Raw genomic sequence first — 15,562 nt, 5'->3', positions numbered from 1 at the left:
AGCAGACTCTCTCTCTAGAGTGTGTAGCGCGGGCTGGGGGGGCAGGGAACACATCTGTGCTGTGCTGATCTGGGGGGACACAGGGAGAAGATACAGTGTGCTGCCCCTTGTGGGAGGTTTCTGTTGGGAGGGTGCTGCCCAGCTTTCCCTCTAGAGTGAAATACCCCCTCTATGGCCTGGGAGCTCCCTGCCTGTGGGGGTGGAGGTGGGGTTGGTTAGAAGTATAGGGGCAGCCACTCAGGTTGGTCCTCATGTTATTGTATTGGGTGGGGTGATAGCACGGATGATGTGGGCTGGCTGCAACATCACCTCAGCCCATCTCCGCTGGGTTCAGAACCCTTGTCTCACTATGGCTTGTCTCTGGCTTTCTTCTCCCCTTGTGCTGGTAATAGCTCAGTCCTCCCCTCCCCATGGTGAATAGGGGTAGGTACCCCCATGTGCACCAGGGGGTGTCTGCAGTAGAGAGGGGAAGGGCTGGAAGTTGGGGAGCCCCATTACAAGTACCATCTGGATGATGTCAGCCCAAGATCCTATCAGATATTTTCAGTGGGAGTTTTGTGGCTGGGGAGAGGGACCAGTTTGGTGCCTGTGTGTTGCAGGGGCAGCTCTGGTGAGGGGAAAGGCCCCTTCCCTCTAGAGGGGAAAAGTATTGAGGGGCACTGGCAGAGCTGTGCGTGGGATCCCAGGGCTGGGCTAAGGGGGCTGCGGATGCAGAGTGAGGGGCATGGAGACAGTTGTGTGGGGAGCCCAGCCAGGGATTGCAGGGGTCTGTGGGTCAGGAGTGAGGAGCACTGGTAGTGCTGTGTGTGGGAAGCCCCAGGTCAGGGAGAGCAGGTGTTCATGGGTTGGGACTGAGGGGCACTGGTAGGCCCTTGCTGGGTCACTGCTGGGCCGCAGCAGCAAGTGGTCAGAGCTGCCTGGCATACATCACCCACCTGCTCGGGCTCTGCCCCAAACGTGGAGGGTCCCATGTGGGTCAGAACAGAGCCCCTGTACAGCATTGCAGGGCTGTTGGCATGGGTGATGGGGAGTAGCGGGGTGCAACAGGCTGTGCTGTGCAGTGTGGCAGGGGATGGCAGGCTCTGTACAGCAGCAGGGTGTGTGCACAGCTCAGACCAAGCAATGGCACCGGGGAAGGAGGGGGGATGATCTCTGGGCCAAGTGGGGGCTGACACCTGGGGGCCCTGGTAGCTGCAGCACGTTGCATGGCTGTGAGGGGATAGAAGTGCGTACTCCTGTGTGTGTGAACCCACGGCTCCCTAGAATGATCTTTGATGTGCACCCGAGATTCTGCAGCTCCTGCTGCCTTCCCCCTTAGTCACTGCCTGGCCAAGCCAGATCACTGGCACCCTCCTAACTGCGGTTTGCCCGCTGAGGCCCTTAGCTGAGTGCATTTGAATCCCTCAGCCCTGGAGTAGGGGGTGCTCCTCAACCCCCCCTTGTTGCCCAATCACATTGCTGGCTCCCTGCTCCGAGCTGTTTTCCCATCAGTAATGTTGTGCAACCTGGATGCAAGGTCGTTGCCCGGCAACAACCCCAGCCTGTCCCCCAAGGCAGGGATGATTTGGGGTGGGGGGGGGGAGAATGGAACCGTAGTTTTCTCCCCTCCTGTCCCAATGCACGCTTGCCCCCTGGGGAAGCCCCTCACCCTGGTGCAGTGGGATGGCCTTGGATACCTCCTTGTGAGGATCCGTCAGACCCCCAGGACCTACCTTCAGCGGGAGTTGGGGTTGGGAGTGGGGTCCTGGGCTCCGTCACATGGCCCAGGCCCAGCTGAGCTCCACAGGGCCCCAGTATGGGGATCCCTGTTTTATGTTGACACTCCCAGGGAGCATGGCATGGGCTCCCAATGTCAGTTTTGTGCTGGGCTCGGGGGGCACGTGCAGGGATGGGGTATGTGCCGTGGGCGTGAGCCTTCAGCAGAGCTTGGTTGGTGGTAGGTGGGTGCTGGGCAGTGGGGGTCACAGTGCAGCCCAGTGAGGAGTTGTGGTTTGGGGAGTGTAATGGCTGAGGGGCCCTGGGGGTTCAGCTGGTCCAGAGTGAGCATGGGGGACGGGTGCCTGCAGATGGCACTGAGAGGCTGTTGGGAAATGTACAGGACTAAGGGTTGCACCCCCAGCTATTGGCTTGTTGGGTGTTGTTTTCAGCTCTGGGGTGTAGGGGGGAGGGGGCAGCTGGAGCAGTTGTAGGGGAGCCCTGGAAGTGGCTGTATCTTGCACAACCCTGCGAGGAGGCCAGTAGGTATGTACCCTGCCATGGAGTCGGGTGCAGAGGAGGTCGGCCCCAGCATGTCTATGGGGAGTTGTGGCAGCGTTAGCACTTAGCACCTGCATCCCTGGGCTGGCTCTGGGGGTGACTCGGGGGTGCAGTAGCTCAAGGGAGGAAGCTGGGGGCAGGATGGGGGGGGGCTGAGGTGGGTTTTTGGGTGGGTTCTGCTGGGTGGGGTGGGATACTGGGGTTCTTGGGTGCTCCAGGGGGCTAGCTGTGGGGAGGGTGGTCTGGTCCTTGGGGTGTTGGGTGGGGGCCAGGAGGAGGTCTCTTGTGTGGGGATGTGGGTGTCTGTGGGGCCAGACTGGGGGGGAAGCTGTGTGCAAGGGGGCAGGGGTGGCTCTTTGGGGCCGGGCNAATCAAACTGAATACAGATAATCTCACCCTCAGAGATGCTTCAGTAAGTTTTTTCCTCAAACTGGACCCATCCAGGCCTGGGCACAATTCTTTCCCCTGGTACAGCTCTTGTTCCAGCTCAGGAGGTAGCTAGAGGATTCTTCACGATGGCTTCTTTTCTCTTTGTTCTGTTCCACCACTTTATATACCTTTTGCATAAGGCGGGAATCCTTTGTCCATCTCTGGGTTCCCACCCTCTCCTACTCAATGGAAAGACACTAGGTTAAAGATGGATTCCAGTTCAGGTGACATTACCACATATCAGTGTCAGACCCCAAGCCTTCATTCTTCCCAGCCTGACTCACAGGAAGGCCTGGCTGCAAACAGAGCCATCCACAGTCAATTGTCCTGGTTGATGGGAGCCATCAAGATTCCAAACCACCATTAATAGCCCACGCTTTGCATAATTACGATAGGCCCTCAGAGTTATATTTCATATTTCTAGTTTCAGCTACAAGAGTGGTACATTTATACAAATAACATGATCACACTCAATAGATTATAAGCTTTGTAATGATATCTTAAGAGACCTTTTGCATGAAGCATATTCCAGTTACATTATATTTACACTCATTAGCATATTTATATAAAATCATATCGAGTGCAAAGTCACACCCGGCCCCGGTGCCGCTTCCCTTCCTCAGTCACTGACGCCCCGCTCTCCAGGCTACTCCCCTTCAAGGGCCTGCAGCCCACACAGGATCTCCGTGACATGGTGCACTGGCCTGGGAGCAGAGCTTCCTCTTGGGATACTTCCTGGCTGCACACTCCTTCTCAGGGCCTTGCAAAGCCCCCAGATCCCCCTCCCCACACCTGCCCCCGCCCCCCGCTTGGCACTACTGTCAGGTTTGCCTGCTGCCATGGGTCGCAGCTGGCACCGGATGGCCCCAGTGGAGCACGGCCCTGGGACTCTGGCGTCCCCACTGGGCCAGGTCCCACTGACACCAGCCTGCTGGGCCCGCTGGCGGGATGGCGCAGGGCACGCGGGGAAGGCTGGGATTAGAGCAGAGGGGGCAGATGTGTGGGAGCTGAGTGCTGCTGTGACACAGGTCGACAGCCTCGGCTTCTGTCTCACTGGCCTGTGAAGACATGTCCATCACCAGAATGCTGGGGATGTGCACTGGGGGCATGTGGGGGTGAGATGGGGCAGTATGCTTTGGGGAGAAGGAGCACTGAGGGGCTATGGAGTGCTGTGGGAGAGGGGTTGGGGTCAGGGAGCTGAGGCGGAAGGGGGATGGGGGTGAGGGTGCATGGGGCAGGGGTTGTGGAGCAGGAGAGTTGGGAGGGATGAATGGAAAAAGACACAGGCTGCAGAAGGGGAGAATAAGAGGGTGGATGGAGTAGTATGAGGGCACTGAGTGGGGAGAGGATTGGTGGGGCAGGAGAAAGATGGAGATGGGACAGCCTGGGGAACTGGGAGCAGTGAAGTGGGGGTCCTGGTACGGTGTGGGGGGCAGAGACTGTAACAGTGGGGGTGTGTGGGGGCAGGGTTGGTGTAATACTGTGGGAGGCAGGGTCTGTAATAGTGTGGGGTGCAAGGCCTGTAACGCTGTGTGGAGTGCAGGGCAGGGTCTAGTGGAGTGGGGGTTAAGGTCGGTAACACTAGGGGGGGCTGTGGTGTGGGGGGCAAGATCTGAAACGCTGTGGGAGGGCAGGATCTGGAGCGCTGTGGGGGGGCAGGGTCAAACACTTTGTGGGATGCGGGGCAGGATCTGTAACGCTGGGGGGAGCTGCAGCGTGTGGGGATGGAGGGAGCAATGTGAGGAAGGAGCAATGTGGTGGTTTCCCCAGTTCTATCTGCTCAATGCCCTCTTGTCCCTCGGAGGTTGTCAGGGAGCCCTTTTTTGGCCCCAGTCTCTGTGCAGCACCTTGTGAGGTGCATTGGGATGAGGGGGGCCTGCATTGGAACCTTTCCATTTCTCTGGGGTTGCCCTGACTTTGGCATGGTGGGGTGGGGTTGTCTCTTGTTTCTGTGGGGTGACAACAGGGCAGGTTGGGATCCCTGCTGCTGTTGTGCACTGTGAAAGCGAAGCAGGATGTGGGACTGAGCGATGGCTTGGGACAGGACTTTGGGGTCCCTGCTCCTGCTCTGCAGGACTGGCCGCAGTTCAGGCATGAAGAGGGGGTGTCTGGCCCCATAGCTGCGGACGGGACTCCTGGATATGTGTGCCCTTTTCTGTCTCAGTTGGGGTGGGAAAGCAGGGCTGGGAAAGCAGGGGGCAGTGAGTCAGGATTAAGGGGCAGAGCTGGCACGACTGGGGGCTGTGGGATGGGATTAAGGGGCAGAGCTGTGACAGCAGGGGGCTGAGGGTCAGGATTAAGGGGCAGAGCTGGGACAACAGGGGGCTGTGGGGACGGGATTAAGGGGGAGAGCTGGGACAGCAGGGGGCTGGAGGACAGTGGCAGAATTGATGCAGCAGGAGGGATTAAGGGGGAGAGCAGGGGCAGCAGCAGAATTGATGCAGCAGGAGACTGGGGCAGTGGCAGAGCTGGGACGGGATTAAGGAGCGGAGCTGGGACGGCAGAGGGCTGTGGGATGGGATTAAGGGGCAGAGCTGGGATGGCAGAGGTCTGTGGGACAGGAGTGAGGATGGGCATGTGCGTGGGAGCATCTGGCCTGTAGCTAGGAGCCAGGGATTAAGATGCTGGAGGTGCATCCAGTAACTCCGGATCCCGTGTCTCCCATGCAGCCGGACCTGGACTCCTGCTCTCTCTTCTCCATGAGGCCTGGTGCTGACTGACGTGACCGCGGAGGCCCGGATCGTGACGCTCATTGGGGAGGGGAGCCCCAAACCCCTCCCCACTGTGACAGCCCCCTCTTTGTCCACCCCCCGCCATGGCTGACCCCATCATGGACCTGTTCGATGACCCCAACCTTTTCGGCTTGGACTCCCTGACGGACGAAGGCTTTGCCCAGGCACCACCCGACCCCATCGAAGAGGCGCTGGGACTGCCAGGGGCACTGGACCCCTCCCAGCCAACGCCGCCCCCTGCCGCAGAGCCTGTCCAGCAAGAGTCGCTACCAGGGCAACTGAACCCCACGCCCGGCCCCACCCAGCCAGACCCTCCACAGCCAGAGCTTCCCCAGGGGCAGGAGGTGCTGAGCCAGGGGAACCCCTTTATGGGCGTGTCCAGTGCCAGCACTGCCGTGATGTCGTCCTCCTCTGTTGGGGGGCCACAGCTGCCGCATGCTGCGGCCCCCCTGTCAGCCCCCAAGATTGTCATCCTGAAGGCCCCGGCAGGCGGCTCGGTGGCGGGGGCCCATGTAGCTCAGATCCAGGCCCAGCCCCAGTCGCTGGGGGCGGCGAATGGGGGCAAGGTGACCTTTGCCAAGGTTCTGACAGGCACCCCGCTACGTCCTGGTGTCTCCATTGTCTCCAGCAATGCCGTGCTGGCCACCAAGGTGTCCCCCTCGGGCGGCCCCACCACTGTGCACCGGCTGGTCCAGCCCAGTCGGCCGGTCAAGCAGCTGGTGTTGCAGCCCATGAAAAGCCCCGCAGGGGGCACGGGGGCTGCAGGCGGAACACCCCTGAAGCCTGCTGTGACACTGACATCGGCCCCTGCTCAGGTAAGGGGGCTGGGGGGCGGGCATGTCTGACCCCAGTGTGAAAGAGTCAACACACGTCCCGCTGGTGCTCTGGGGTGGGGGGCTGTTGAGCAGGGTGTGGGGTCGGGGCACTGGGAATGGGGCTGGTGTCTAACCCTCATTGCTTTTTCCCCCACAGGGCGAGTCAAAGCGCATCACCCTGGTACTCCAGCAGCCGCAGGGTGGGAGTGGCGCCCCTGGGCAGCGCCACGTGGTGCTGGGCAACCTGCCAGGGAAGATTGTGCTGCAGGGCAACCAGCTGGCGGCCCTAAGCCAGGCCAAGGCAGCGCCGGGCCAGCCCGCCAAGGTGGTGACCATCCAGCTGCAAGTGCAGCAGCCTACCGGGGGTCAGCCTGGGGGGCCTCAGAAGATCCAGCTGCTGCAGCAGCCCGCGGCAGCGGGTGCCTCAGGGCAGCAGCCTCCCCTGGCGGTCTCGTCCGTTCAGCAGGCCCAGGTGGTGGGCAGCCCGGGACAGAGGCTGACGGTGCCACTCAAGGTTGTGCTGCAGCCGCAGGTGAGCTGGGGAATGGGGCCTACTTAGGGGAAGCTGCCCAAAGGGGGAGCCATGAAGGTGTCTGTGAAGGCTCTATGGGGAAATCGGGGTGGGGAGTGACTTTGCCCTAGGCCACTCGTCCCAGGGTGGCTCCCTGGGGGGAAGGCAGGGTCTGAGGGGAGTTTGGGTCAGGGGATGATGGTCCCTCCCCCTACAGGGTGGCTCATCCCAGGGCGGCTCACCTGGGCTCTCCGTGGTGAAGGTACTGAGCAGCAGCGAGGTGGCGGCACTGTCCAGCCATGGCACACGCGGTGGCTCGGAGGAGACCCGCAAGCTGGAGCACCAGAAGAAGCAGGAGAAGGCAAACCGCATCGTGGCCGAAGCCATCGCCCGGGCACGGGCACGGGGTGAGCAGAACATCCCCCGGGTGCTGAATGAGGACGAGCTGCCCAGTGTGCGGCCCGAGGAGGAGGGCGAACGCAAGCGGCGCCGCAAGGGCGAGCGTGGGGGGCCCAAGGAGGAGAGGCCTCGCAAGGGCCGGGGCCAGAGCAGTTCTGGAAAAAGCAAGGGGCGCAGCAAGCCCAGGTGAGACCCTTCATACAGCCCTGCAGTCCGGAGCCCCCATCTCATCATGTAGTCCCCCCCAGGGGAGACTTGATCCCCCCCAGCCCAGAGACGCAGGAAACTCAGGGTTGAAGGCTGAATAGTTTCCCCATCTTCACCTGTTCCAGCCCCGCCCCACCTTTCCCCAGCCCCTCTGGTCCCGTCTGCCCCATCTTGCCCTTAGGTGGTGCAGGCAGGTGGCTGGTCTATGGTGGTGGTTGTACTGGGAGCTACAGCCAGTTCCGAAGGGGTTGGGGCTAGATCTGGGCTGGGGTGGGAGCTGTGCTGGATGCACTGGCAAGAGGTGGGCAGCGGCTCTTTCTGCCCAGCAGAGCAGAGCCCTGGCCTCCCTTCCCCCTGCACTCTCCCGTGATAGGGTGTGACCCCATCCCCCCTCACTCTGCCTGTCCCTTGTCATCCCCCCCAAGCACCATCACCCCCGTGGTGGGGAAGAAACGAAAGCGGAACGCCTCCTCTGATAACTCTGACACTGAGGCCATGCCAGCTCCATCCCCCCGCGAGGAGGAGGAGAGCAGCGTCCAGGTGAGGAGACCAGGGTGTGTGTGTGGTGTATGGGGGGAGGGGTTCATGCACCGCCCATGGGGGGGCCTGGGTACACAGGCTGCCCGGACACTTGGGTTCCCTGCCTGGAAGGGGAGCAGTGTAATCTCTGCTGGGGGGGAAGTGAGTGGGGCAGGGGGCTGTACCCTGCACCCCGTGTGTGTGTGTGGGGGGGGGTGTGTCTGCCCTCTAACCCCTTATGTGTGTATGTGGGGGCGCTGTCCAGGCTCTGTGTGCAGTGTCTGTCCTGGGGTATCTCTAACACGCCCCCCACTCCTGCATCCCCAGAAGCGTCGCTCGAACCGGCAAGTGAAGCGGAAGAAATACACCGAGGATCTGGACATCAAGATCACTGATGATGAAGAGGATGAGGAGCTGGACGTGACGGGGCCAGTGCGGCTCGAGCAGCCTCCCGTGCCACAGCTCCCTGCCCCTGAGCCGGAGGGAGAGACCCTGCCCTCCATGCAGTTCTTTGTGGTGAGTCCTGGGCCCCAGGGGGAAGCAGGGAGCAGAACCACTGCTCCCGACACCATTCCTTGTGGTAAGCCTGGGGGTGGGTGGGCACAAGGGTGTTCAGGCTGTGAAGTGTGATGCAGCTGCGGCTAGGGCCCAGTCTGCAGTCTGGGAGGCAGGATGTGAAAGGGGAAAGGCTTCTGCTGCGTTTAATTCCCACTCCCCCAATTTCTCCCATCCCTGCCCTCAGGAGAACCCCAGTGAGGAGGATGCTGCCATTGTGGACAAGGTGCTGTCCATGCGGGTGGTGAAGAAGGAGGTGAGAGCGCACGCTGTGAGGATGTGTCTGACGCCTCCCAGGCACCAGGTCCTGCAAGAGGGGGCCAGGGACTGGGATATGGTGCCTTTTTCCTCTAGGGGGTGCTGGCTGCAGTCTGGCCACAGGGGAGGAGGGTGGAGCTGGTGCTTTGGTGGGGGGGGGCGGGATGTTCAGGGATTTGAGTACAGCGTGTCAGCAGCACTAACACCCCCCCTTCTCTCCAGCTCCCCTCAGGGCAGTTCACGGAAGCAGAGGAATTCTTCGTCAAATACAAGAACTAGTAGGTGTCATGCCCTTCCCCAAGGCGTCTAGGCGGCACTCCCCCCTGGAGTGCTCTGAGTCTAGCTCCCCACCTGCCCCCACATGGTGTGAGGAGGCTGCAACCACATCTCCCCAGCTCTGGTTTTCCCCTGCAAGGGCCCGAGGGCGGGGGCAGATGGATCTGGAGCACCTAGTGCCACAGACCCTGGGTGGTAGGGGCACTGGGGTGGCCACTCACCACTGCATGTGGGCACCAGCGCCCAGTTGGGGAGGGTCAAGGATGCCAAAGGGATGCAGCATGGGAGCCTTTTAGAGCTGGTTGAAAGACTTTCAGTGGAACAGTTTCCCTCCAAAAAAAAAAAAAAAAGCCCCAAAATGTGTTGGCTCTGTGACAATTTAAACCAAAATTTTGACAAGAAGATTTACTTTCTGGACATCCCTGGAAGGAGAGAGTGTTTCATTTTGACTGGCTCTCTCTTGACTCAACTTTTCTATTAACAAATTGGGATGTTCCATTTATGTACATTATCCTGGGGCCTGAAGGCCCAGGCAGGTTGTCGAAATCTGGGACCATGAAGAGAAATTGGTGATAGGTCTACTCTTTGCTGCAATCCTAAAGAACCAACACACAATTCTGTGCCCTGGGACACAATAAGGCAGTTTCCTGGCCCATGCTCTCCAGGCCTGACTCCACGGCCAGTCTTGTGCCCAAAGGAGCTCCATGTCTCAGCTCCCTCCCTAGGCCATGCTTCTCGGTGCATCTCTTCTTCCTGCTGGCTTTCGCACAAGCAAAGCTCTGCTACCAGTCAGCCCCCAGACCCTGCCTCTGCAGCCAGACCGTTTGCCTGGGGGGATGGGTTCCTACTGCTCCCAGCGGTCACTACCTAACAGGGCATTGAACTGCTCCTTCCATTTAGCTTGACTGAAAGATAGCTGGTGCGTCACCAGCTCTGTGGGCCATGGCCACTGACAACTCCTGTCAGCACAACTTATCGTGTTGTCCGTTTTCATATAAAATGAGACTACTTGAAACCATAAATTCATAAGGCTCCACCTTCACCCTATGGAAATGGTGGGTTTCCATGCCCATGGATCACATTTGTTTCGGGGGGGTTGTTTCTCAAGAGATTTTGAAATTTCTGCTTCTGTTCAGATTCTAAATGAAGAAAACTCCCCACTGTCAGAATTTCCGGGCATGAAATTCAAATTCCAGTTTCTGGCCAGGTATAATATCGCTCATGCGGTGTCTGTCCATTTGTCTGTCTGTCTAACCCCTCTGCCCTTCCTCCAGCTCGTATTTGCACTGTGAATGGGCCACCATTTCCCAGCTGGAGAAGGACAAGCGAATCCACCAGAAACTCAAACGCTTCAAGACCAAGATGACCCAGATGAGGCACTTCTTCCACGAGGTACCAGGGGGTGGGCATAAACCATGGGGGGAGCACAGGGTGTGGGCAGCAGTGACACTTCCTGGGGGTACCTAAGGCTGTGAGGCCCCTCACTACCCCCTGTCCTGAGCGTGAGGGCAACCCAGCACTCCAACTCCATGGGTAACACAAGCACTGTCCCCCTGGGTCTCCCTTGCCCCACTGTTACTCTCAGTTAGCGATTGACACGCCCCAGCTCCTGGGCCCTCCATGCCTCCTCTGGCCGCTCGCAGCATCCACAGACTTGCTGTTCCCAAAGAGGCAGGACACCCTCAGCACAGCACTTGGATACATTTAGAGCTGCGGTTCTCAGCCTGCGGCCCAGTCAGCATGCAGCTGTGGCCCGTGTGACGCCCTCAGGGCCATACAGGTAGTGTATCTATCATGGGGCGGGGGAGCGGGGGGGCAGCCTATGTAACAAACAGAGCTACATGTGCAGCCCACAATGGTAACTAGGATGAGAATCTCTGGTTAGTAGTGAAATCGAGGATGGAGTTTCATTAACAAAGCATAGAGGTTCCAGTTGCAGTACGTAAAGTATTGGAAAGAGAGGGTGACTAGAAAATGAAGCACCACCACCCATTCCAGACTGGACTGACTGTGCTAGAGACTCTCCTGTCTTAATTGAGTACTGCTCACCCAGATTCTTTGCCGCACTTTGCGCCAGGCTGGCTGCCTCCCAGGTGAAGGCACTGGCATGCGTCACTTTGCACTCTGAGGTACAGCAGAAATTCTTGGCTGTTCCTTCTCTACAGGACACACCCGCTGTCTGTCATTCCTGTAGATGCTGCAATCTCTTCCGTAGCCACAGCTATGCAGATAGGTGCACTTTGTGAGGCAGACAATAACTACATGGCCAGACAGAGACACCCTGGGGGGTTTTCACCTTCCTCTGCTGCCTGGGGCACTTGCAGGTTTAAACTAGTGTCAGTGGCGGATTCTCTGTAACTTGAAGTTTTAAACCATAGTTTGAGAACTTCAGTAATTCAGCCAGAGGTGAGGGGTCTGTTACAGGAGAGGGTGAAGGTCCAGGGCCTGCGACGAGCAGGAGGGCAGACTAGACACTCACGATGGTCCCTCCTGGCCTTAAAAGTCTCTTGAGTATTTGAGAAGTGTCTGGTCCTGCTGGCCTGAAAGCAGCATTTCTGAGGGTGTTGCCACCCTAACTCGAAACCCTTAAGAACATAATTTCTAGCAAGACCTGGAACTCCATAAATGGTCTCTGTACGTGTGTTTCCCGAGGAGTGGTGGCCAGTGGACTGCCAGCTGACAGTACAGACCTCACTTGACACCCTTTGGTGAGCTCTGACACACCTAACCGACCCAGGAGGCCCTGTGAAGCCCTCTGCCTGCCGTACCCTCTGCCCATTGGCACCCAGGGGTCCCTTTGGCATTGTGGCCATGGGATTGGCTCCTTCCCTGTAACAGCAGAGGACTGGGAGGGTGGGAGCTAGGGGTCCCCAGCCAGGACAGGGGGTGTGGGTGAGTGTCAGCCCTCAGGGAGACTGGGGACAGGGCAAGACGAGTTATATACGTCTCCTCCCCAGGATGAGGAGCCTTTTAACCCTGACTATGTGGAGGTCGACCGGATCCTGGATGAGTCTCACAGTGTCGATAAGGACAACGGAGAGGTGACCAGGGTGGGGTGGAGGGTTTAGCTGTGTAGGGGAAGGGGAAACTGGGACAGTGAGATGTGGGGAGGCAGTGGGGTCTGGGGCAGAGGCCAAGGCTCTGGGGCTGCAAAACCCCCTGATTTATGAGGGGCTATTGGGGCTTGGCGTGAAGCTCCGTGGGATCTCACTGTGGGGATGGGGCTGGGAACTGGGAACAGGCACCAGTGGCGGCCTCCCCGCAGTTTTCCCCTCCCAGCACATGGCCCTGGCCTGGCTGGAGAGAGCTGACGCTCTCCGTGGGGTGGGGAATGAGCTGTGGGAACCCCTTGTGACCATGGGCCTGTCCCTGGCCCCGCAGCCGGTGATCTATTACCTAGTGAAGTGGTGCTCCCTGCCTTATGAGGACAGCACCTGGGAGCTCAAGGAGGATGTGGACGAGGGGAAGGTCCGTGAGTTCAAACGCATCCAGGCTCGGCACCCTGAGCTCAAACGCGTGGTGAGTGACACTTTGGCTCTGCCCCCACAGTGGTAGCACTAGGGCTGCCAACTTCCTAATCAAACAAAACTGAACACCCTTTTGCCCCTTCTCCAAGGCCCCATCCACTCCCTCCCTCCCTCCCTCCCCCACCCTCACTCATTCCACTGTGCTGGGACGGGGTTGGGATGCAGGGCGGGGGGGGTGTGGGCTGTGGCTGGGGGTGAGGGCTGTGGGGTGAGGCCAGAAATGAGAGGTTCTGGGTGCGGAATGGGGCTCTGACCTGGGGCAGGGGTTCAGGGCATGGGCTCCAGGCAGCGCATACATCAGGTGACTCCTGAGAACGACTGGCCTGTCCAGCTGCTAGGCATGGGGCAGCCAGATGGCTCTGCATGCTGCTCACACCCACAAGCGATGCCCCTGTAGCTCCCATTGGCTGCAGTTACAGCCAATGGGAGCTATGGAGCCGGGGCGGTGGCAGCACATGGAGCCATCATGGCTGTCCCTCCGCCTAGGAGCCAGCCAACTAGACTTTTTTAATGGCCCGGTCAGCGGTGCTGACTGAAGCCACCAGGGTCCCTTTTCAACTGGGCATTCCACTCTGAAACCGGAAGCCTGGCAACTCTACCCTGAGCTAAATACATGATGAGTGACAGCCCCCAGCTCCACCCCATCAGACACCGGCTCCGCCCCCTCAACCCAAATGCATCCAGGCCCTGAGCTCAGAGGCAGGAGGAGTAACAGCTGTGGCTCCACCCCCTACCCTGGCTCCAGCCACCCCACTTAAATGAATGGTGAGTGACAGCCCCCATCCTGCCTCCCCCCCAGCCCCCATCCAAAGCTGGCTCTGCCATCACCCCTCCCCCAAAGCTGCCTCCCATCCCAAAGGCAGCAGGTCAGGCACCTGGAATGCCTAGGCATGGTGAGTGACAGCGCCTGTCTCCCCTCCGTGCAGCCCCCTCTCCACCGTTGATGGTGTAGGGGGGGGGCTTCTTTCCGCCAATGCTGAATGAAAGTTCCCCCTGCCCCCGACCCAGGCGCCCCCAAGGCCATTCCTGGAAGAGACTGGGTAGCTCTCCACGATAACAAGAACCAAACCAGCTGGCGGGAGTATCAGCTGGAGGGGGTCAATCGGCTGCTTTTCCAACTGGTACAACAGTAGCCACACACGTGGTAGCGCCTGGGTCATGAGGGGGCAGGTGAGGCTGAGGTTAGCTCTGTGTCCTCCCACTCAGCTGGCAAGAACTGCAGCCCCTGGCAGAGGCGCTGGTCTGGGGGGGGAAGCGATCCCACTATTCTTCCCACAGGCATGAACTGCATCGGCAGAGATGAATGGGCCTGGGGGAAGAACCATTCCAGTCGATTGCCTTTCTGCAGGAAAGGTTTTAATGAGTGGCATCCCGAGGCCCGTTCCTGGCATTCTCCTCTCCACCATCACCACTGGAGCGAGCGAGTTGCAACACGTAGGACGAGATGAACAGCAGCGTCTACTCAGGCAGCCTTGATGGCCCTCTCGTTCGTCCTCCCCAGCTGATCCAGCAGTACGAGAGTTACTTGCAAGGACTTCCCGGGTACGGGGGAGGGGCAGACACACGGGGTCGTGACTGACCGGGACACAGACGTGTGTACTGCAGGGACGGGAGGGGCAGACCCATGGGGGTGTGGACACTGACGCGGACACAGGCGTGTGTACCGCAGGGACGGGGGGGGCAGACACGGGGGCGTGGACACGGACACAGGCACGTGTACCGCAGGGACGGGGGGGCAGACACACAGGGGTGTGGACACAGACATAGGGGCGTGTACCGCAGGGACGGGAGGGGCAGACCCATGGGGGCCTGCACACGGACACAGGCGCGTGTACTGCAGGGATGGGAGGGGCAGACCCACGGGGGCGTGGGGATCCATGCACATGTGCTGCAGGAATGCAAGGTCTCCTGGGCGAGGAGCGTGGGTCCCACCAGGCCAGGCTCAGGGAAGGGCGCAGATCTCTGGGGTACAGGGGGAAGGAAAGGTAGGAAGGGTTTGGGGAGAAGGTCTCACGGCCCAAGGAGATGTGTATCCTGCCCTGGCATGTTGTGGGGAGGCTGTTCTTGGCTGTGGCCACCCCCGTTGTCTGATTGACCTCGTCCCCCTCCAGGGCCGGCTGATCCCCGGTGCCTACAAGTTCGACGCGCTGATCACCACTTTCGAGATGATCCTGTCGGACTGCCCTGAGCTGCGGGAGATCGAGTGGCGCTGTGTCATCATCGACGAGGCCCACCGGCTCAAGAACCGCAACTGCAAGCTGCTGGACAGCCTCAAGCACATGGACCTGGTGGGACACCTGGGGGCCCACAGGTGTCTGGGAGGTGGGGGGCGGGGGAAAAGGCTGGTTGTGATGGATCTCAGCTGGGGCTGAGTTGGGGGGGCTTCCCACCCTGTGCTGGGCCCTGAGTGGAGGTTTGGGGGTCTAGCTGTAAGGGGTTAGGGGGCCCTTTGGAGAAGGGGTAGCATGGGGCCGCCCCCTGACGCCCTGTACTATGCCAGGAGCACAAGGTGCTACTGACGGGCACCCCGCTGCAGAACACGGTGGAGGAGCTGTTCAGCCTGCTGCACTTCCTGGAGCCCTCGCAGTTCCCCTCCGAGGCCGAGTTCCTAAAGGACTTCGGGGACCTCAAGACGGAGGAGCAGGTAAGGGCGGGCGTCCCCCATCCACGTGCCTTGTCCCACTCCGTCGTCTGCACCCCACTGCCCTGCCCTCCCCGAGCCCCTCATCTGCGCCTCCTGCCATCCACACCTGCCTGCCCCACGGCCCTGCCCTCCCCGCGCCCCTCCTCCGCGACCCACTGCCCTCCCTGAGCCCCTCGTCCCCCGCCATCCACACCTGCCCCTCCCGCCTGCCCTGCCTCCCCGCCCTCCTCTGCACCTCGTTCCCCGCAATCCACACCTGCCTACCCGCACGCCCTCCCTCTCCCAACCTACTCCTCCGCGACCGCACGTCTCACTGAGCCCCTCATGCCCCCCATCGATCAAGCTGCCCCGCCCCTGCCCTGCCTACCTGCCTCACCCTCGCCTTCCCTCCAAGCCCCTCTTGCCCAGCATCCCACACCATACGCCATGCCTCA

At 60.2% G+C, this 15,562-nt stretch overlaps 2 protein-coding genes across 3 annotated transcripts in view; both read left to right on the top strand.

Moving 5' to 3' along the window:
- The window catches only part of LOC116828066 (chromodomain-helicase-DNA-binding protein 8-like), a 13,650-nt gene extending 1,045 nt beyond the window's left edge, over window positions 1-12,605 (top strand). Inside the window, exons 2-11 of the mRNA XM_032786032.2 lie at window positions 5,355-6,232; window positions 6,390-6,764; window positions 6,961-7,328; window positions 7,775-7,889; window positions 8,196-8,384; window positions 8,611-8,679; window positions 8,904-8,959; window positions 10,232-10,349; window positions 11,915-11,998; window positions 12,339-12,605. Coding sequence (XP_032641923.2) covers window positions 5,501-6,232; window positions 6,390-6,764; window positions 6,961-7,328; window positions 7,775-7,889; window positions 8,196-8,384; window positions 8,611-8,679; window positions 8,904-8,959; window positions 10,232-10,349; window positions 11,915-11,998; window positions 12,339-12,512 — 2,280 coding nt within the window. The 5' untranslated portion in view covers window positions 5,355-5,500 and the 3' untranslated portion in view covers window positions 12,513-12,605. The remainder of the gene's footprint in view (window positions 1-5,354; window positions 6,233-6,389; window positions 6,765-6,960; window positions 7,329-7,774; window positions 7,890-8,195; window positions 8,385-8,610; window positions 8,680-8,903; window positions 8,960-10,231; window positions 10,350-11,914; window positions 11,999-12,338) is intronic.
- A 1,964-nt stretch (window positions 12,606-14,569) lies between these two features.
- Window positions 14,570-15,562, top strand: part of CHD8 (chromodomain helicase DNA binding protein 8) — a 16,552-nt gene continuing 15,559 nt past the window's right edge. The window contains exons 1-2 of one of the 2 annotated variants that reach the window (XM_075072376.1): window positions 14,570-14,772; window positions 14,985-15,128. In XM_075072376.1, coding sequence (XP_074928477.1) covers window positions 14,650-14,772; window positions 14,985-15,128 — 267 coding nt within the window. In that variant the 5' untranslated portion in view covers window positions 14,570-14,649. The remainder of the gene's footprint in view (window positions 14,773-14,984; window positions 15,129-15,562) is intronic. The other variant, XM_032786031.2, reaches the window with a different exon arrangement.

Source organism: Chelonoidis abingdonii, chromosome 14, assembly GCF_003597395.2.
Source record: "Chelonoidis abingdonii isolate Lonesome George chromosome 14, CheloAbing_2.0, whole genome shotgun sequence".
NCBI lineage: Eukaryota > Metazoa > Chordata > Testudines > Testudinidae > Chelonoidis > Chelonoidis abingdonii.
Note: the sequence above shows the minus strand (reverse complement) of the source record. Positions and strands in the feature narration are given on the sequence as shown.